Below are 23,459 nucleotides of genomic sequence, written 5' to 3' on the forward strand. Positions count from 1 at the left end.
TGGTCAGAGAAATAGCAAGCATCGAACTTAAGCTAAAAGAATCCTTTAGGAGTCAGGAATCGCGGGAAGAACTAAAAGCCATAAATGAAATCGAAAGAAACCCAAAGTATTTCTTCTCCTATGCCAAATCAAAATCGAGAACAACGTCCAGTATTGGGCCCCTACTTAAACAAGATGGGTCCTACACAGATGACAACAAGGAAATGAGTGAGCTACTCAAGTCCCAATATGACTCAGTTTTTAGCAAGCCGCTAACCAGACTGAGAGTCGAAGATCAAAATGAATTTTTTATGAGAGAGCCACAAAATTTGATTAACACAAGCCTATCCGATGTTATCCTGACGCCAAATGACTTCGAACAGGCGATAAATGACATGCCCATGCACTCTGCCCCAGGGCCAGACTCATGGAACTCTGTGTTCATCAAGAACTGCAAGAAGCCCCTATCACGAGCCTTTTCCATCCTATGGAGAGGGAGCATGGACACGGGGGTCGTCCCACAGTTACTAAAAACAACAGACATAGCCCCACTCCACAAAGGGGGCAGTAAAGCAACAGCAAAGAACTACAGACCAATAGCACTAACATCCCATATCATAAAAATCTTTGAAAGGGTCCTAAGAAGCAAGATCACCACCCATCTAGAAACCCATCAGTTACACAACCCAGGGCAACATGGGTTTAGAACAGGTCGCTCCTGTCTGTCTCAACTATTGGACCACTACGACAAGGTCCTAAATGCACTAGAAGACAAAAAGAATGCAGATGTAATATATACAGACTTTGCAAAAGCCTTCGACAAGTGTGACCATGGCGTAATAGCGCACAAAATGCGTGCTAAAGGAATAACAGGAAAAGTCGGTCGATGGATCTATAATTTCCTCACTAACAGAACACAGAGAGTAGTCGTCAACAGAGTAAAGTCCGAGGCAGCTACGGTGAAAAGCTCTGTTCCACAAGGCACAGTACTCGCTCCCATCTTGTTCCTCATCCTTATATCCGACATAGACAAGGATGTCAGCCACAGCACCGTGTCTTCCTTTGCAGATGACACCCGAATCTGCATGACAGTGTCTTCCATTGCAGACACTGCAAAGCTCCAGGCAGACATCAACCAAATCTTTCAGTGGGCTGCAGAAAACAATATGAAGTTCAACGATGAGAAATTTCAATTACTCAGATATGGTAAACATGAGGAAATTAAATCTTCATCAGAGTACAAAACAAATTCTGGCCACAAAATAGAGCGAAACACCAACGTCAAAGACCTGGGAGTGATCATGTCGGAGGATCTCACCTTCAAGGACCATAACATTGTATCAATCGCATCTGCTAGAAAAATGACAGGATGGATAATGAGAACCTTCAAAACTAGGGAGGCCAAGCCCATGATGACACTCTTCAGGTCACTTGTTCTATCTAGGCTGGAATATTGCTGCACACTAACAGCACCTTTCAAGGCAGGTGAAATTGCCGACCTAGAAAATGTACAGAGAACTTTCACGGCGCGCATAACGGAGATAAAACACCTCAATTATTGGGAGCGCTTGAGGTTCCTAAACCTGTATTCCCTGGAACGCAGGAGGGAGAGATACATGATTATATACACCTGGAAAATCCTAGAGGGACTAGTACCGAACTTGCACACGAAAATCACCCACTACGAAAGCAAAAGACTTGGCAGACGATGCACCATCCCCCCAATGAAAAGCAGGGGTGTCACTAGCACGTTAAGAGACCATACAATAAGTGTCAGGGGCCCGAGACTGTTCAACTGCCTCCCAGCACACATAAGGGGGATTACCAACAGACCCCTGGCAGTCTTCAAGCTGGCACTGGACAAGCACCTAAAGTCAGTTCCGGATCAGCCGGGCTGTGGCTCGTATGTTGGTTTGCGTGCAGCCAGCAGCAACAGCCTGGTTGATCAGGCTCTGATCCACCAGGAGGCCTGGTCTCAGACCGGGCCGCGGGGGCGTTGACCCCCGGAACTCTCTCCAGGTAAACTCCAGGTAAACACGCCAGGCCAGGAGCTATGAGTCGACCCCTGTAACCACAATTAGGTGAGTCCATCTGCGCATTACGTACGTGGTGTACACATGCACATACATGCGTGGGCACGTACATATACCCTTATTGCATTACAGTTTTAAGAGCACTCTGCACTATTCCTTTGGCGTGCACTGTGGTAGAGGGAGCTGGGTTTACGACACACAGGGATACCTTTCTCTGATAATGTTTAAATACCATCTACTTAACACAGCTTCCCGAGACAAGTATATACACTGAGAGACATACATCTCAGTGTATATACACTGAGAGACATACATCTCAGTGTATATACACTGAGAGACATACATCTCAGTGTATATACACTGAGAGACATACATCTCAGTGTATATACACTGAGAGACATACATCCCAGTGTATATACACTGAGAGACATGAGAGACATACATCTCAGCGTATATACACTGAGAGACATACATCCCAGTGTATATACACTGAGAGACATACATCTCAGTGTATATACACTGAGAGACATACATCTCAGTGTATATACACTGAGAGACATACATCTCAGTGTATATACACTGAGAGATATACATCTCAGTGTATATACACTGAGAGACATACATCTCAATGTATATACACTGAGAGACATACACCTCAGTGTATATACATTGAGACATACATCTCAGTGTATATACACTGATAGACATACATCTCAGAGTATATACACTGAGAGACATGCATCTCAGTGTATATACAGTGAGAGACATACATCTCAGTGTATATACAGTGAGAGACATACATCTCAGTGTATATACACTGAGAGACATGCATCTCAGTGTATATACAGTGAGAGACATACATCTCAGTGTATATATATACAGTGTATATACACTGAGAGACATACACCTCAGTGTATATACACTGAGAGACATACATCTCATGTATATACATCTCATCTCAGTGTATATACACTGAGAGACATACATCTCAGTGTATATACACTAAGACATACATCTCAGTGTATATACACTGAGAGACATACACCTCAGTGTACATACACTGAGAGACATACATCTCAGTGTATATACACTGAGAGACATACATTTCAGTGTATATACACTGAGAGACATACATCTCAGTGTATATACACTGAGAGACATACATCTCAGTGTATATACACTGAGAGACATACATCTCAGTGTATATACACTGAGAGACATACATCTCAGTGTATATACACTGAGAGATATACATCTCAGTATATATACACGGAGACATACATCTCAGTGTATATACACTGAGAGACATACACCTCAGTGTATATACACTGAGAGACATACATCTCAGTGTATATACACTGAGAGACATACACCTCAGTGTATATACACTGAGAGACATACATCTCAGTGTATATACACTGAGAGACATACACCTCAGTGTATATACACTGAGAGACATACACCTCAGTGTATATACACTGAGAGACATACATCTCAGTGTATATACACTGAGAGACATACACCTCAGTACATATACGCTGAGAGACATACACCTCAGTGTATATACACTGAGAGACATACATCTCAGTGTATATACACTGAGAGACATACACCTCAGTGTATATACACTGAGAGACATACACCTCAGTGTATATACACTGAGAGACATACATCTCAGTGTATATACACTGAGAGACATACAGCTCAGTGTATATACACTGAGAGACATACACCTCAGTGTATATACACTGAGAGACATACATCTCAGTGTATATACACTGAGAGACATACACCTCAGTGTATATACACTGAGAGAAATACACCTCAGTGTATATACACTGAGAGACATACACCACAGTGTATATACACTGAGAGACATACATCTCAGTGTAAATACACTGAGAGACATACATCTCAGTGTATATACACTGAGAGACATACACCTCCGTGTGTATACACTGAGACATACACCTCAGTGTATATACACTGAGAAACATACACCTCAATGTATATACACTGAGAGACATACACCTCAGTGTATATACACTGAGAGACATACACCTCAGTACATATACGCTGAGAGACATACACCTCAGTGTTATACACTGAGAGACATACATCTCAGTGTATATACACTGAGAGACATACACCTCAGTGTATATACACTGAGAAACATACACCTCAGTGTATATACACTGAGACATACATCTCATTGTATATACACTGAGAGACATACATCTCAGTGTATATACACTGAGATGTATGTCTCTCGGTGTATATACAATGAGATGTATGTCTCTCAGTGTATATACACTGAGATGTATATCTCTCAGTGTATATACACTGATATGTATGTCTCTCAGTGTATATACACTGAGGTGTATGTCTCTTAGTGTATATACACTGAGATGTATGTCTCTCAGTGTATATACACTGAGATGTATGTCTCTCAGTGTATATACACTGAGATGTATGTCTCTCAGTGTATATACACTGAGGTGTATGTCTCTCAGTGTATATACACTGAGAGACACACCTCAGTGTATACCTAGCCTGTGTTTTATTATTAAATTAAATGTTAAATAACAATCGCTGAACTGTTAATAAAGTTAAAATTCGTTGCTTTAGTGTTAATAAAAATGTATTTTATTAGTGTGACCCCTCCCGTGTTTGGTCACATGTTTACCAACTGTGACACTTGTTTGGTCACATGTTTACCAACTGTGACACTTGTTTGGTCACATATTTACCAACTGTGACATTTGTTTGGTCACATGTTTACCAACTGTGACACTTGTTTGGTCACATGTTTACCAACTGTGACACTTGTTTGGTCACATGTTTACCAACTGTGACACTTGTTTTGTTTACAGTAAACATTACTGATGTAACAGACCTGAGATTAAGCAGAGAAATTTATCAGTAATATGTATGTTTTTACCAGAACCCTGATGATGATGATGTTGCTGGTGTTGTTGTCTGCTGGTGGTGGTGGTGTTGGTGAGGTGGTGTCGGAGGTAGTGGGGGAGGTGTTGAAGACTGCCTCACTCCCTCACTGCTCCCTGATCTTCATATATGATGGTGACACCTCATACCTCACACTCCTCCAGGTGAGAGAGCACACTGGTGTACATGGTACACACACATAACCCAGTTCTTGCCAGTCAACACCTAACCTAGTAAGAACTGTCTCCATCTAGAATAAGGATAAATAATATATCTAGAAACTACAACCTAACATTACCTTCGCTAATTAAGTTATAGACTAGAGTGAATATAGGAGAAATGGCAGAACCGTAACAGACATAGCTCACTGTGATATATAACCTCTCCACCGTAGCTGCACTCTTCAGATGCCTTGATATATAACCTCTCCACCGTAGCTGCACTCTCCGGATGAGAGTAAGACACATGTGCAACATCTGGGTGTCTTACTCTCATCTTGTCGGTATTATATACCATTCGTACACAACTCTCCGGATGCCTTGATATATAACCTCTCCACCGTAGCTGCACTCTCCAGATGCCTTGATATATAACCTCTCCACCGTAGCTGCACTCTCCAGATGCCTTGATATATAACCTCTCCAGCGTAGCTGCACTCTTCAGATGCCTTGATATATAACCTCTCCAGCGTAGCTGCACTCTTCAGATGCCTTGATATATAACCTCTCCAGCGTAGCTGCACTCTCCGGATGCCTTGATATATAACCTCTCCACCGTAGCTGCACTCTCCGGATGCCTTGATATATAACCTCTCCACCGTAGCTGCACTCTCCGGATGCCTTGATATATAACCTCTCCAGCGTAGCTGCACTCTCCAGATGCCTTGATATATAACCTCTCCAGCGTAGCTGCACTCTTCAGATGCCTTGATATATAACCTCTCCAGCGTAGCTGCACTCTCCGGATGCCTTGATATATAACCTCTCCACCGTAGCTGCACTCTCCGGATGCCTTGATATATAACCTCTCCACCGTAGCTGCACTCTCCGGATGCCTTGATATATAACCTCTCCAGCGTAGCTGCACTCTCCAGATGCCTTGATATATAACCTCTCCAGCGTAGCTGCACTCTCCAGATGCCTTGATATATAACCTCTCCAGCGTAGCTGCACTCTCCGGATGCCTTGATATATAACCTCTCCAGATGCCTTGATATATAACCTCTCCACCGTAGCTGCACTCTCCAGATGCCTTGATATATAACCTCTCCACCGTAGCTGCACTCTCCAGATGCCTTGATATATAACCTCTCCACCGTAGCTGCACTCTCCAGATGCCTTGATATATAACCTCTCCACCGTAGCTGCACTCTTCAGATACCTTGATATATAACCTCTCCACCGTAGCTGCACTCTCCAGATGCCTTGATATATAACCTCTCCACCGTAGCTGCACTCTCCAGATGCCTTGATATATAACCTCTCAACCGTAGCTGCACTCTTCAGATGCCTTGATATATAACCTCTCCACCGTAGCTGCACTCTCCAGATGCCTTGATATATAACCTCTCCACCGTAGCTGCACTCTCCAGATGCCTTGATATATAACCTCTCCACCGTAGCTGCACTCTTCAGATGCCTTGATATATAACCTCTCCACCGTAGCTGCACTCTTCAGATGCCTTGATATATAACCTCTCCACCGTAGCTGCACTCTCCAGATGCCTTGATATATAACCTCTCCAGCGTAGCTGCACTCTTCAGATCCCTTGATATATAACCTCTCCAGCGTAGCTGCACTCTCCAGATGCCTTGATATATAACCTCTCCACCGTAGCTGCACTCTTCAGATGCCTTGATATATAACCTCTCCACCGTAGCTGCACTCTACAGATGCCTTGATATATAACCTCTCCACCGTAGCTGCACTCTCCAGATACCTTGATATATAACCTCTCCAGCGTAGCTGCACTCTCCAGATGCCTTGATATATAACCTCTCCACCGTAGCTGCACTCTCCGGATGCCTTGATATATAACCTCTCCACCGTAGCTGCACTCTCCAGATACCTTGATATATAACCTCTCCACCGTAGCTGCACTCTCCAGATGCCTTGATATATAACCTCTCCACCGTAGCTGCACTCTCCGGATGCCTTGATATATAACCTCTCCACCGTAGCTGCACTCTACAGATGCCTTGATATATAACCTCTCCACCGTAGCTGCACTCTCCAGATGCCTTGATATATAACCTCTCCACCGTAGCTGCACTCTCCAGATGCCTTGATATATAACCTCTCCACCGTAGCTGCACTCTCCGGATGCCTTGATATATAACCTCTCCACCGTAGCTGCACTCTACAGATGCCTTGATATATAACCTCTCCACCGTAGCTGCACTCTCCAGATACCTTGATATATAACCTCTCCACCGTAGCTGCACTCTCCAGATACCTTGATATATAACCTCTCCACCGTAGCTGCACTCTCCAGATACCTTGATATATAACCTCTCCACCGTAGCTGCACTCTCCAGATACCTTGATATATAATCTCTCCACCGTAGCTGCACTCTCCGGATGCCTTGATATATAACCTCTCCACCGTAGCTGCACTCTACAGATGCCTTGATATATAACCTCTCCACCGTAGCTGCACTCTCCAGATGCCTTGATATATAACCTCTCCACCGTAGCTGCACTCTCCAGATACCTTGATATATAACCTCTCCACCGTAGCTGCACTCTCCAGATACCTTGATATATAACCTCTCCACCGTAGCTGCACTCTCCGGATGCCTTGATATATAACCTCTCCACCGTAGCTGCACTCTACAGATGCCTTGATATATAACCTCTCCACCGTAGCTGCACTCTCCAGATGCCTTGATATATAACCTCTCCACCGTAGCTGCACTCTCCAGATACCTTGATATATAACCTCTCCACCGTAGCTGCACTCTCCAGATACCTTGATATATAACCTCTCCACCGTAGCTGCACTCTCCAGATACCTTGATATATAACCTCTCCACCGTAGCTGCACTCTCCAGATACCTTGATATATAACCTCTCCACCGTAGCTGCACTCTCCAGATACCTTGATATATAACCTCTCCACCGTAGCTGCACTCTCCAGATACCTTGATATATAACCTCTCCACCGTAGCTGCACTCTCCAGATACCTTGATATATAACCTCTCCACCGTAGCTGCACTCTCCAGATACCTTGATATATAACCTCTCCACCGTAGCTGCACTCTCCAGATACCTTGATATATAACCTCTCCACCGTAGCTGCACTCTCCAGATGCCTTAATATATAACCAACTACTCCGGTCTTGTGATCCCATCTCCTCTACGAGGATTCCCAAGTAGCTTTATGGGCAGAAGTAACATAGATGATGTCATATCGTGTAGAAAAATATAATGAACTTAAATTTAAATTAGATTATCTAAGGTGGATTTTAAGACACTAAGTCGCAGCTGTGTCTCCCAAGGTACGATTTTACTAAAAACCACAATTATATATATATTTTGTATAATTTTACTTGAGAAGTGATTCCTAGACCCATGTGACCACAGGCAAGGATATATATATATATATATATATATATATATATATATATATATATATATATATATATATATATATATATATATATATATATATATATATATATTCTATCTTTTCCTTATCTATCTTTTTTAAGTTTTTGACATTCCATTTATGACTATGGATAAATTAAAAAAAATACTTTCAATCGGGAAATGTTGAGACAATATATCGTTTCGTGTGAATCAGAGTGAGTCAGTGAAGGCAGCCAGGACAGTGTTTGTGTTGGAGGCGTCGTCAGGAAGGCAGCAGGACAACACTACTCTCTTACACATTCTCTCTCGTGCATGCAAGGTAAGATTCCTCTCCTCTACCCTCACATACAACCCAGACGACGTTTCGGTCCATTTAGTCACAATAATCGTGGTCTAATAATCCAGGGAGACTCGTACAACTCGCCTAAGGTTCCTCTCAAAATTGTGGATTATGTGTCAATGCTAACATTGTGTCAATGTTAACATTGTGTCAATGTTAACATTGTGTCAATGTTAACATTGTGTCAATGTTTACATTGTGTCAATGTTAACATTGTGTCAATGTTAACATTGTGTCAATGTTAACACTGTGTCAGTGTTAACATTGTGTCAATGTTAACACTGTGTCAGTGTTAACATTGTGTCAATGTTAACATTGTGCCAGTGTTAACATTGTGTCAATGTTAACATTGTGTCAGTGTTAACATTGTGTCAGTGTTTACACTGACACATAATCCACGGTGTTATGAATGTCATTCTTCCACATTAATTCCTACTTTGCAGTCTCCGCCGCTCATACATGCAGCAGCAACACACTTGACTGGCAACGGATAAATAATGCAGTCCGAGTTTTTCCAAGAATGAGGCGTTGGTAATATTTTTGTATATTCTGTAAAGACAGGTGACCAGGAGACCGATGTTCCTTAAAGAGTAGAATATAAACCTGCTTTATTATTATTATTATTATTATTATTATTATTATTATTATTATTATTATTATTATTATTCTTATTCTTGTGAACCATATTATTAGTAGCTTTATCATTATTAGTATGTTAAATGGGAATCGTTAAACAGTGTAGGTTAACCAACCCAAAGAGTAACCCTGACTCCGTCACCTGGCTGGCAAAGCGCTTGCTTCCCACGCGGAGGGTCCGGGTTCGATTCCCGGCGGGGTGGAAACATTTCGACGCTTTCCCTTACACCTGTTGTCCTGTTCACCTAGCAGCAAGTAACTATCTGGGTGTTAGTCGACTGGTGTGGGTAGCATCCTGGGGGACAAGATTAAGGACCCCAATGGAAATAAGTTAGACAGTCCTCGATGACGCACTGACTTTCTTGGGTTATCCTGGGTGGCTAACCCTCCAGGGTTAAAAATCCGAACGAAACCTTATCTTATCTTATCTTAACCCAACGCACATTCTTGACTGTTGTTCGTGTGGTATCACTATATACCTGTAGTTCGTGTGTAAATTGAGAGAGTAATATATGTTACATTCCTGTCATTCGTGTGATATCCGAGGCTTGGTATAGCCATATCCCTAAGTGTTGATATCTGAGGACTGGTATCCCCCAGATTCATGTCGTTCGTGTGGTACATGAGGGCTGATATCCCACATTCCTGTCGTTCGCGTGGTATCCAAGGGTTGGTATCCCTCACATTCCTGTCGTTCGTGTGATATCCGAGGGCTGGTATCCTCACATCCCTGTCATTCATGTGATATAAAAGGGCTGGTATCTCTCACATTCTTCTCGTTCGTGTGGTTTCCAAGGGCTACTGTCCCCCACATCCTTGTCTTTCGTGTGATATCCGAGGGCTACTCTCCCCACATCCCTGTTGTTCGTGTGGTATCTGAATGTTATTCTCCGTGTCAGCTGCGGGTGTTGTCGTGGTGTGCTGTGGTGGTGGTAGCTAGCGACGACCCAGTCTTCCTGGCCACCTTCGCTGAGTTGGCTGACAAGAGTCGTCTGCTGGTGTGGGCGACCAAGCTGCTGGTAGTAACCAGAACGCCACTCCTGCAGCTGCAGCGCCTCCTGCACGACTACTGGACCTTCTCCATGATGAACGCCATCTTCCTCGCTCTCCAGACCTCGCCCAAACTCAAGTAAGCTGAAGGACAATAGTCACGCAGCTGGCAAGGCAAAGCCTAAAGGCGAAAATCAAGTTATGGGTCTAGGAAAGAGCTAAAACAGAAGGAATGTAGAGCCAGGAAAGAGGAAGTATTTAGGCCTTATGTGAAGAGGGCGAAGGTAGCTCTAATTTCTTGGGTTAAAAATCCTTCACAAGCATCTAGGGATCCCATATGAAGCGGCCAAAGTTGAAGGAGGATAGAGACCGGCTGGAGAGATTAATGAAATTGTCTGTTAGACTGCTGCTCAAGGTGTAGCCCAGGGACTAGGTGAAAGTATACTGCATGTTTTTAAAGAAAACATGAAATACAAAACAATTGTACTAGACATTATGAAGGACGTTTTACAGAATGACCAAAATATGGTTCAAGATGTTAGTGGAATGTACGGGAGAGAATGTGCTGCGTCAGAGAGGTGAAAGTTCTTAAGGTTTTAGGAGAGAGTACACTTCTCATCCTTGGTCATGTCTCCTTGCTACAGGTGTGAGGCTCATGTCTACCTGCCCTACAGTCCAGCTGGTGCTCAGGTGGTGAAGGTGGCCTCCTGGACACCTTCAAGAGGTCTCACACTCAACAAAAACAACACACTCTTCCCAGAGAAGTATGAAGAGTAAGTCAGTGTCCACGAATGATACATGACGTTAGCAGAAAATATTATCTGAATAACGAAACAGAACCAATGGGTATTTCTGCTTCGTTACTTAATAACGAAGACAAGAACTTCACAGCACCAGTTCTGGTCAGATCTATGTTATTACAGACTCACCTTCGTCAGGTGTTGTTGAGCAACAGTAGTTTTCCAGACAATGAACTTCCACTAGATGTAATATTGGCTTCTTAAATACACTTTATTGTTAATTAGACTTAAGTTGGTTCGCCCCTCCTTCCGTTTTCTATTATGTATGACTGAAACTCTTCCTTCATCAGTTTCCAGGGGTCTGAGGTCAATGTGACGGTGTTCCCATTCTCTCCGTACTGGATGGACGTGCAACAGAAAAGTACTGACGGTGGTTCAATATCCCATAAGAGCGGCAGAGACTACCTTGTCGTGGAGGCGCTGGCAGCAGCACTCAACTTCTCCATCAACGTCCTGCCTTACAGAGAATGGGAAGAGGTCGGTGTAGTAATTATAATTGTAGCTACTTTAGTAGAGCTTCTGGTGTCCCGTCTTCAGTGGTTGTAGCTACATCTGAAAAGCCTCTGTGCGTGTAGCTACGGACACAGTGGTATTTCAGGAGATAGTCCGCCTTGATCACCTTCACTTCTGATGCTTTTAAGTCACCTGAAAGTAACTTAATTCTCCTTCAGGTGATGTCTCGTCTGGAGCGCCGAGAAGCATTCATTTCTCCTAGGAAGTTAGCAATCATGCCGCACCTTCAGGAGATCTACGACTACTCCTTATTCATCGAGAGGGCTACTCTGGGCTTCAGTATGGCTAAACCTTCCCTCAAACCTCGCTGGCAGAGCCTCTACTATCCCTTGAGTGGCGAAGTGTGGGCGTCTATCCTAGCCTCTCTTATCCTCGTCCTTATAATCCTCCTCCCGGTAATTATTTGTGTAATTCTCAATTAGTAACTATCTTTAAGGTTAAGTAAGGCGGTTAAAAGTCTATCAACTACACGAGGGTCATTAAATCTGCCATGTTACCTGTTCACCACCAGTCAAGAATATTATAATTCCTAAAACAGGGGGATTACAGTAAACTCTCAGTGTATATATACACACTGAGACACACTTTTCAGTATATATATATATATATATATATATATATATATATATATATATATATATATATATATATATATATATATATATATATATATATATATATATATATATATATATAGTGAGACATACACATTTTAGTGTATATATTCTCTTCATTATGGTGTCCACAAGAAGAACTACTGTTTACTCTGACAGATAGAGTGGTTGAGGTGGGGACGGGAGTCTGGAGAGAGGAAGTGGAGTGGTAAGATTGTTCTGGAGTTGGTGGTGGGGGTGTTGTTGGGACAGGCTTACTCCAGAGGTCTTCCCAGCACCAGTTCAACAAGGCTGTTGGTGGCAGCATGGCTGGTATTCGCCTTCATCTTGGGTACAGCTTATCGTGGCAATCTCACTGCCTTTCTGACCGTGCCCAAATACCCAGCCAGACCAGAGAACGTGGAGCAACTTGTTGCTAGTGGAGCCAGGTAGGTTGTGAGTGGATGTGTAAGAATCAGCTCCCGTACCCACGAGTTCCTTCATAACAATCCTTCTGTTCCAATGAACAACACATAAACCCATCTTTTTCTTAACAACGAACAATCTGGTCTACTAAACAACCATTAATTAAATCCCTAACTTCTTGTCATAAGGGTAACGATGCCCCCAGACGCCGTGGACTTCTACGACAGCTTCAAGACCTCCGACTCGCCCGTCTTGAAGACCCTGAGCGAGAGAGTTGACTTCGTTCCAAACCACGAAGTGGGAATGAGACAGTCGCTGGAGATGAAGTGAGTGTTATATATTTTGTTTCTATTTAAAAGTCATCCAGGGTAATTTATTTTCAAGGTTTAATGTCACTCAAAACGCCATTTTGAGGGGAATTTAAGATCAGCTGAAGCGTTTAAATTTTTGCGTTGCGGTTTACCAACTACTTTTGTAGTATGACTTAAGAAATCGTAATGACACGATTGCAAATAAACCATACCCCCGGCCGGGATTGAACCCGCGGTCATAGAGTCTCAAAACTCCAGCCCGTCGCGCTAACCACTAGACCAGCTAGCCACAATAAGATTCATCCAACTACTTGAGCTAGAGTTCGTCACGGCCACGCTAGCTGGAGATTCGTCTGTAAAAACTTGCATTTGTGGTCACAGAGGTGCCTGTGCTAACCTTCCTATGGTGTAGAAATATACCTAGTTGGATGAACCTTATTGTGGCTAGCTGGTCTAGTGGTTAGCGCGACGGGCTGGAGTTTTGAGACTCTATGACCGCGGGTTCAATCCCGGCCGGGGGTATGGTTTACTTTTGTAGTATCTTACTTAGATCCAAAATTATCATTCTTTTTGGGGGATATGATTTTATGATAAGTCATCCCTTCCTCTGTACGTAGTTTTAGTACACGTACGTGGACGCCCTTTTTAATGCACTATCGCCCGCTCTTCCGCCCCTTCGTAGCAAGGCGTACCTATACGAGAGGTTGCACATGGAGCAGTTGATCAGTGAATACTTCACGGACGCCTCGGGGACTACCAGACTGTACGTGGCTCGTCAGAACATCATGCCCGGATACTGTGCTTATCCCTTGATTAGGGACGCTCCCTTCAAGCACACCCTTGACCGTTATATATTGGCTCTCCACGACGTAAGTACGACTCTCCAAGAGCCAAGTACTACTCTCCAAGAAGTACGACTCTCCGAGAGGTAAGTGCGACTCTGTAAGATCTAAGTACAACTCTACAAGAGGTAAGTACGACTCTCCGAGAGGTAAGTACTACTCTCCAAGACGTAGTACGACCATATTTCTTTAAAGTAATGTTAAACTTTCACTACAGAAAGGAGGACCTACTTTCTTTGGTTAGACTCCTGATTTTCACCTATTCAGAGTTTCCCAATTTTGTTAATCTTCAATGATGAGATAGATGCTGCAGTGATGGACTGACTCTGCTGACACATGCTGCTGATAGTTGCTGATTCAGTCATTTCAGTGAGGTGACAGCCTCTTATAACCTCTTAATATAAATATTTTTCAGGCTGGTCTTATCAACAAGTGGACGTCTGACGCACGGGAGAAGGCGAGGCTGGAGGCTCTGCAGAAGATGAAGGAGAAGCATGTGGGAGATGTGCAGCATCTGGGAGGTGGAGTCTTGGACGTCCCTGCTAGGGCCACGATGGCCCTGACTCTGGTCCACCTTCAGGGGCCTCTCTTCCTGCTGTTGCTAGGTCTCCTCATCTCAGCAGCATCCTTCATTCTGGAGGTGTTGCTGGGTGCTTGTTGCTAGGCACCAACTAAGGTTGGTGACCATAGTGACCTTGATGCTGATGAGGGGCTCTTGATCTGAGGCATTAAAGTTGCTCTCCATCCCTGGGACAAGACCCGATTACCTTCTATTCCACAAGCTATAAATATAATAATAATAATAATAATAATAATAATAATAATAATAATAATAATAATAATAGTCATACAACTTCACTAAAACGAAAATAAATCAGTACTGATGATGTTAATTTTGTTTTATTTTGTACCTATAGTGAGAGAAAGAAAGAAAGAGAGAGAGAGAGTATTAAGCCTCATTATTTACAAATGTCACCTGTATTGACTACGTACAGAGACACCTGAGTGACATTACTGCTGCTGGTATTCCAGGTACCTATCCCGGAGCGACCAATCCCAGCTCACGATCCTCACCAAGCCATCCAATGGTCTCTCTCCTATCCCTCTTCACTAGCCAATCACCACACACACCCAACACAACACCTAACGTTGAAACACAGCGCATGCGCCTTCACAACAACGTCAAAACTCATTGCCCAGTCTTGCTCAATGCATTCCATCTCAACTTGTTCCAGGGCAAGTACTTCTTACTTTATCTCGGTCTATCCATCAACCTTCGCAATGGCTGGGTTGTTATGCTCTTCAGTCTCGTCTGAGGGGTCACAGAGGGTTAAGTTCCTTACGGAGGATCGAGCCTTCAGCTGTTCACAAGCAAATTTTTGACCACGACCTCAAATTTCGAAACATTGTTCACTTTGCAACCTTAAATAGTATCTGCACCTACTTACCTCCTCAACAAAAAGATACCTGGTCCTGTTCATCAGTAACTTTTCAGCTGGGGGGTCCGCGACCCCTGGCTGGGGGGTCCGCGACACCTGGCTTGTAGGTCCGAGACCCCTGGCTGGGGGGTCCGCGGCACCTGGCTTGTAGGTCCGCGACCCCTGGCTGGGGGGTCCGCGACCCCTGGCTGGGGGTCCGCGACCCCTGGCTTGTAGGTCCGAGACCCCTGGCTGGGGGGTCCGCGACCCCTGGCTTGTAGGTCCGCGACCCCTGGCTGGGGGTTCCGCGACCCCTGGCTGGGGGTCCGCGACCCCTGGCTGGGGGTCCGTGACCCCTGGCTGGGGGGTCCGCGACCCCTGGCTGGGGGGTCCGCGACCCCTGGCTTGTAGGTCCGCGACCCCTGGCTGGGGGCTCCGCGACCCCTGGCTTGTAGGTCCGCGACCCCTGGCTGGGGGTCCGCGACCCCTGGCTGGGGGTCCGCGACCCCTGGAATATTTTAACCCACCTCACAATTCTTTTAATCATTCACAAAATAATTACAATATTTTCAGTATTTTTACGTTGCATTTACAACGTTTAAAATAATTTATAAGTATTCTCAAGCACGTATCATCATCAATAATAATAATAATAATAATAATTATAACAATAATTCCTTCCAGAGACGTGTACAAATAATAACGGGTAACTGGAGGATAATAACAGCAAACAGAAGAATAACGGCAGGAATAACAACAGTACCAACAGTGTGCACTAAGAATAACAGGAAACAAAACAGTTCCAACAGGAAGAAGGAATACCAGAAGAGGAAAACGGTAATGCCAACAGGAAGATACGAATAAAAACAGGAAGAATACCGAAAGAAAATAACAACAGGAAGGAGAATAACGGGAAAACGGAATAAAAACGGGAAGAAAAGAATAAGAAAACAGGGATAGTGAAACAACAGAAAAGTAGAAAAAAACAGGAAGGTAATAGAATATCAACAGGAGACGCAATAACAGGAGCCACAACAGTTAAGAGATTCAATGCAAACAGAAGCCCAATACTAAGAGAAACATAATACCAACAGTGAACACAATATCAACAGCGAACAGGACACAATATACAGTAAACACAATACCAAGAATAAACGCAATACCAACAGTAAACACAATACCAACAGTAAACACAATACCAACAGTAAACACAATACCAACAGTAAACACAATACCAACATTAAACACAATACCAACAGTAAACACAATACCAACAGTAAACACAATACCAACAGTAAACACAATACCAACAGTAAACGCAATACCAACAGTAAACGCAATACCAACAGTAAACACAATACCAACAGTAAACACAATACCAACAGTAAACACAATACCAACAGTAAACACAATACCAACAGTAAACACAACAACAACAGTAAACACAATACCAACAGTAAACACAACAACAACAGTAAACACAATACCAACAGTAAACACAACAACAACAGTAAACACAATACCAACAGTAAACACAATACCAACAGTAAACACAACAACAACAGTAAACACAATACCAACAGTAAACAACACCAACAGTAAACACAATACCAACAGTAAACACAATACCAACAGTAAACACAATACCAACAGTAAACACAATACCAACAGTAAACACAATACCAACAGTAAACACAATACCAACAGTAAACACAATACCAACAGTAAACACAATACCAACAGTAAACACAATACCAACAGAAAAGAACAATAATATCAAGAATGAGCACAATACCACATGGTATTATGTCTACCATTACTACCATAATATATGTACCTACCATCATGGCAGCAATACCATTCGGTTAGTATCTATTAGTTTCTGTCTATCTATTAGACCTGTAGCTTTTAAAATTATCCTTTTTTTCTGTAACAGACGCAAACGCCATACACAGCTTCAGCAGTAGGTATGAGCTGTGTGATCAGGAGTCAGTGAAGTTGGGTTGATAAGAGGAGCTGTGACTCGAACCCCTGCGAATACAATAAGGAACTTTTTATTTTATTTTGATAATTTTATGGGTCTCAGAAATACAGATATACGAGATTTTTAGTTGGATTTAAAATAGTTTTTTTTTTGAAAGGTGAGACAGGATTTCTGATTTCAGGGATGGTGAAGATAGTGTCGGAGGCAGCAGTGTCGGAGGCAGCAGTGTTGGAGGCAGCAGTGTCGGAGGCAGCAGTGTCGGAGGCAGCAGTGTTGGAGGCAGCAGTGTCGGAGGCAGCAGTGTCGGAGGCAGCAGTGTTGGAGGCAGCAGTGTTGGAGGCAGCAACGTTGGGGGCAGTCTTGAAGGCAGTAGTGTTGGAGGCAGCAGTGTTGGGGGCAGTGTCGGAGGCAGCAGTGTTGGAGGCAGTGATGGAGGCAGCTTCTCTGTCTCACTGCTCCATCATTGTCTTGAGTGATGGACAAACCTCTCTTCCTGCACACCATCAGGTTGGTTAATGGGGACTGCAAGTATCTACCACACGAGGGTCATTAAGGCTGTTTATCACCTGTTCACCGCCTGTCAAGAATACTATAACACCTAAAATACGGATTAAGGTAAACTCTAAGTGTATATACATTGAGAGTTATACACATCTCAGTGTATATTCAATAAGAGATATACACATCTCAATGTATATGCACTGGAAGACAACCAGATAACTGATGCAGCTTATGGGCGCCTGGCAAACCTAAGAATAGTGTTCCGATACCTCAGTAAGGAATCGTTCAAGACTCTGTACACCGTGTACGTCAGGCCCATACTGGAGTATGCAGCACCAGTTTGGAACCCACACCGGGTCAAACTCATCAAGAAATTGGAGAAAGTGCACAAGACTGCAACAAAACTTGTCGTGAAGCTAATGGGTATGTCCTATGAGGAGAAGTTAAGGGAAGTCAAACTGACGACACTGGAGGACAGGAGGGTTAGGGGAGACATGATAACAACATATAAAATACAGCGAGGAATTGACAAGGTGGATATAGACAGAATGTTCCAGAGATGTGACACAACAAGGTGTCACAACTGGAAGTTGAAGACTCAGATGAGACACAGGGATGTTAGGAAGTATTTCTTCAGTCATAGATTTGTCAGGAAGTGTAACAAACTGGAGAGTGATGTAGTGGAGACAGGATCCATACACAGCTTTAAGAAGAGATATGATAAAGCTCATGTAGCAGGGAGAGAGTGGATCCAGTAGCGACCAGTGAAGAGGCGGGGCCAGGAGCTGTGACTCGACCCCTGCAACCACATACAGGTCAATACTAACAGATATATATCATATATGTGATTTCTTTCATTATATAAATACGGTTTTATTTTTTAATGTATAATTAAAGTCTATGAAGTCATTTTTGAGTCATTATTATTATTATAATTATTATTATTATAATTATTATTATTATAATCAAAAATAAGCGCTAAACTTATTTTTTCAGTCATAATCGACTTATTATATAGAATTAAACTTTCTTAAATATATTCTTCTGACAATTTTAATTTACGAAAAATCCCGTCAGTCATATTTTATTTACAAAAAAGAATTTGAAAAAATTATTATCCTTGAAAACGGAGCCAAAATTAACATGAACGACTGTATTATTGTTTGTCAGTTAGTGTGTCCCATTGCTGGGTTGGTAGCGCACTCACCTCATACATTGAGGTCTGTGGTTCCATCCCCGGTACGGGTGGAAATACTGGTGGAAGTGTTTCCTTAAGGCACCTGCTGTCCATGTTCACCTAGCAGTAAGTAGGTACCTGGGTGTTAGTTGACTGGTGTGGGTGGCATCCTGGGGACAAAATTAACCTAAGTTGCGGGAAATGCTCTACATAACCAGGAACTTTCTATATAATATGTCACTGATGTCAGCTATGGTCTGTATAAGTTGTATCATGTACTTGTGCAAATAAAGATTATTATTATTATTATTATTATTATTATTATTATTATTATTATTATTATTATTATTATGATTATTATTAAAGACGTGTTTGTTGGTTGCAGCAGCCAGGGTGGTTGAGGGAGACCAGAGGTCTGGCTGTTCTGGACACATTATCTAACCACGATGTCAATACTACCCTCTCCATGGCTATCTCCCAGGCACGCAAGGTAAGAATCCTTACACACACACACACACACACACACACACACACACACACACACACACACACACACACACACACACACACACACACACACATGCACTCAATAAACAAGTAAACAGCTTCAATAGATATGAATAGGCCCAAGAGCCCAGACATCAGTGGGGCCAGGACCTGAGTCTCGGCCCCCATGAACGAAAATCGGCGAGTACACATCACACACACATAAGGCGAGACTTACCTACACCTAATTAAGAAAGCACTGGGAAATAATCTTTATAAAAATACTGTTTACCCAGTGTTGAGCTATATCTCCAGGTCCTGCTTCCTAACGACGAATAGCAATGGTTTACACATGTCACATTAAAATCCCTGGAGACATTCTCAGTTATATATTTTCATGTTAGATTATTTTTACTTATGTCTGATTCACTTAAGAGTGAATATTAAGTGTATCCTGACCGCCCCTTCCTCGCTCTCTTGTTTCCTCTTCTTCTTGACTCGTTTGCCATTGCTGCTTTACTCTCAACGATTCTGTGAGCGTTGTTATCCCACGTATCACTATCGTTTGTGTGATATCCGAGAGTTTTTATCCCCCACATCCCTGTCTTTCGTGTGATATCCGAGGGCTACTCTCCCCACATCCCTGTCGTTCGCGTGGTATCCAAGGGCTGGTATCCCTCACATTCCTGTCGTTCGTGTGATATCCGAGGGCTGGTATCCTCACATCCCTGTCATTCATGTGATACAAAAGGGCTGGTATCTCTCACATTCTTCTCGTTCGTGTGGTTTCCAAGGGCTACTGTCCCCCACATCCTTGTCTTTCGTGTGATATCTGAGGGCTACTCTCCCCACATCCCTGTCGTTCGTGTGGTATCTGAATGTTATTCTCCGTGTCAGCTGCGGGTGTTGTCGTGGTGTGCTGTGGTGGTGGTAGCTAGCGACGACCCAGTCTTCCTGGCCACCTTCGCTGAGTTGGCTGACAAGAGTCGTCTGCTGGTGTGGGCGACCAAGCTGCTGGTAGTAACCAGAACGCCACTCCTGCAGCTGCAGCGCCTCCTGCACGACTACTGGACCTTCTCCATGATGAACGCCATCTTCCTCGCTCTCCAGACCTCGCCCAAACTCAAGTAAGCTGAAGGACAATAGTCACGCAGCTGGCAAGGCAAAGCCTAAAGGCGAAAATCAAGTTATGGGTCTAGGAAAGAGCTAAAACAGAAGGAATGTAGAGCCAGGAAAGAGGAAGTATTTAGGCCTTATGTGAAGAGGGCGAAGGTAGCTCTAATTTCTTGGGTTAAAAATCCTTCACAAGCATCTAGGGATCCCATATGAAGAGGCCAAAGTTGAAGAATACTCATGCAGCTGGCAAGGCAAATTATTATTATTATTATAATAAAAAAGAAGCGCTAAGCCACAAGGGCTATACAGCGCTGCAGGGTAGGGAAGGAAGCGAGGGTATTGGGCGGCAGAAGGGGGGAGGGATGATCAGTAGGCTACAGAAAACAGCTGGGCAGGGGAGAGTGCGGGGGTAGAGGGTAGCAAGAGATTGAGGTAGAAAGGGCTGAAGGTATCAGAGTTTGTGGAGTAAGTCAGTTGTTGTCAAAAAGTCAATGAGAGAGTCCGGATGAAAGATGGGTCCATCAGCGAGAAGGGAAGGTAAAGAGAGAGCAGCGGAGCGAAGACGACTACGGAGGTAAATTCTGCGTGCTCAGGTAGCAGGTCAGGGACTGTGTGAAGGCAGGTAGCAGCAGTGGGTCAGGGACTGTGTGAAGGCAGGTAGCAGCAGTGGGTCAGGGACTGTGTGAAGGCAGGTAGCAGCAGTGGGTCAGGGACTGTGTGAAGGCAGGTAGCAGCAGTGGGTCAGGGACTGTGTGAAGGCAGGTAGCAGCAGATCAGGGACTGTGTGAAGGCAGGTAGCAGCAGTGGGTCAGGGACTGTGTGAAGGCAGGTAGCAGCAGTGGGTCAGGGACTGTGTGAAGGCAGGTAGCAGCAGATCAGGGACTGTGTGAAGGCAGGTAGCAGCAGTGGGTCAGGGACTGGGTGAAGGCAGGTAGCAGCAGTGGGTCAGGGACTGTGTGAAGGCAGGTAGCAGCAGTGGGTCAGGGACTGTGTGAAGGCAGGTAGCAGCAGTGGGTCAGGGACTGTGAGAAGGCAGGTAGCAGCAGTGGGTCAGGGACTGTGTGAAGGCAGGTAGCAGCAGTGGGTCAGGGACTGTGCGAGGGCAGGTAGTACCAGCAGGTCAGGGACCGGGTGAAGGCAGGTAGCAGCAGATCAGGGACTGCGTGAAGGCAGGTAGTAGCAGATCAGGGACTGCGTGAAGGCAGGTAGTAGCAGATCAGGGACTGCATGAAGGCAGGTAGCAGCAGATCAGGGACCGCGTGAAGGCAGGTAGCAGCAGATCAGGGACCGCGTGAAGGCAGGTAGCAGCAGATCAGGGACTGCGTGAAGGCAGGTAGCAGCAGATCAGGGACTGCGTGAAGGCAGGTAGCAGCAGATCAGGGACTGGGTGAAGGCAGGTAGCAGCAGATCAGGGACTGCGTGAAGGCAGGTAGCAGCAGATCAGGGACTGGGTGAAGGCAGGTAGCAGCAGATCAGGGACTGCGTGAAGGCAGGTAGCAGCAGATCAGGGACTGCGTGAAGGCAGGTAGCAGCAGATCAGGGACTGCGTGAAGGCAGGTAGCAGCAGATCAGGGACTGGGTGAAGGCAGGTAGCAGCAGATCAGGGACCGCGTGAAGGCAGGTAGCAGCAGATCAGGGACTGCGTGAAGGCAGGTAGCAGCAGATCAGGGACTGCGTGAAGGCAGGTAGCAGCAGATCAGGGACTGGGTGAAGGCAGGTAGCAGCAGATCAGGGACTGCGTGAAGGCAGGTAGCAGCAGATCAGGGACCGCGTGAAGGCAGGTAGCAGCAGATCAGTGACCGCGTGAAGGCAGGTAGCAGCAGATCAGGGACTGCGTGAAGGCAGGTAGCAGCAGATCAGGGACTGGGTGAAGGCAGGTAGCAGCAGATCAGGGACTGCGTGAAGGCAGGTAGCAGCAGATCAGGGACTGCGTGAAGGCAGGTAGCAGCAGATCAGGGACTGCGTGAAGGCAGGTAGCAGCAGATCAGTGACCGCGTGAAGGCAGGTAGCAGCAGATCAGGGACTGCGTGAAGGCAGGTAGCAGCAGATCAGGGACCGCGTGAAGGCAGGTAGCAGCAGATCAGGGACTGCGTGAAGGCAGGTAGCAGCAGATCAGTGACCGCGTGAAGGCAGGTAGCAGCAGATCAGGGACTGCGTGAAGGCAGGTAGCAGCAGATCAGGGACCGCGTGAAGGCAGGTAGCAGCAGATCAGGGACTGCGTGAAGGCAGGTAGCAGCAGATCAGGGACCGCGTGAAGGCAGGTAGCAGCAGATCAGGGACTGCGTGAAGGCAGGTAGCAGCAGATCAGTGACCGCGTGAAGGCAGGTAGCAGATCAGATCAGGGCACTGACCGCGTGAAGGCAGGTAGTAGCAGCAGATCAGACCGCGTGAAGGCAGGTAGCAGCAGATCAGGGACTGCGTGAAGGCAGGTAGCAGCAGATCAGCAGATCAGGGACTGCGTGAAGGCATAGCAGCAGTGACCGCGTGAAGGCAGGTAGCAGCAGATCAGGGACTGCGTGAAGGCAGGTAGCAGCAGATCAGGGACCGCGTGAAGGCAGGTAGCAGCAGATCAGGGACTGCGTGAAGGCAGGTAGCAGCAGATCAGGGACCGCGTGAAGGCAGGTAGCAGCAGATCAGGGACTGCGTGAAGGCAGGTAGCAGCAGATCAGTGACCGCGTGAAGGCAGGTAGCAGCAGATCAGGGACTGGGTGAAGGCAGGTAGTAGCAGATCAGGGACTGGGTGAAGGCAGGTAGCAGCAGATCAGTGACCGCGTGA

General features: G+C 44.9%; 1 protein-coding gene across 1 annotated transcript; it reads left to right on the forward strand.

Moving 5' to 3' along the window:
• Positions 1–10,432: 10,432 nt before the first annotated feature.
• LOC128703703 (ionotropic receptor 21a-like) lies at positions 10,433–14,778 on the forward strand. Its single transcript, XM_070101103.1, has 8 exons — positions 10,433–10,655; positions 11,161–11,289; positions 11,607–11,793; positions 11,988–12,224; positions 12,603–12,871; positions 13,037–13,174; positions 13,842–14,028; positions 14,417–14,778. The coding sequence occupies exons 1-8, from the start codon at positions 10,609–10,611 to the stop codon at positions 14,663–14,665; spliced, it is 1,443 nt and encodes a 480-aa protein (XP_069957204.1). The 5' UTR covers positions 10,433–10,608; the 3' UTR covers positions 14,666–14,778.
• The last annotated feature ends 8,681 nt before the right edge of the window (positions 14,779–23,459 follow it).

The sequence above is a fragment of the Cherax quadricarinatus genome, chromosome 76, assembly GCF_038502225.1.
Source record: "Cherax quadricarinatus isolate ZL_2023a chromosome 76, ASM3850222v1, whole genome shotgun sequence".
Taxonomy (NCBI): domain Eukaryota; kingdom Metazoa; phylum Arthropoda; class Malacostraca; order Decapoda; family Parastacidae; genus Cherax; species Cherax quadricarinatus.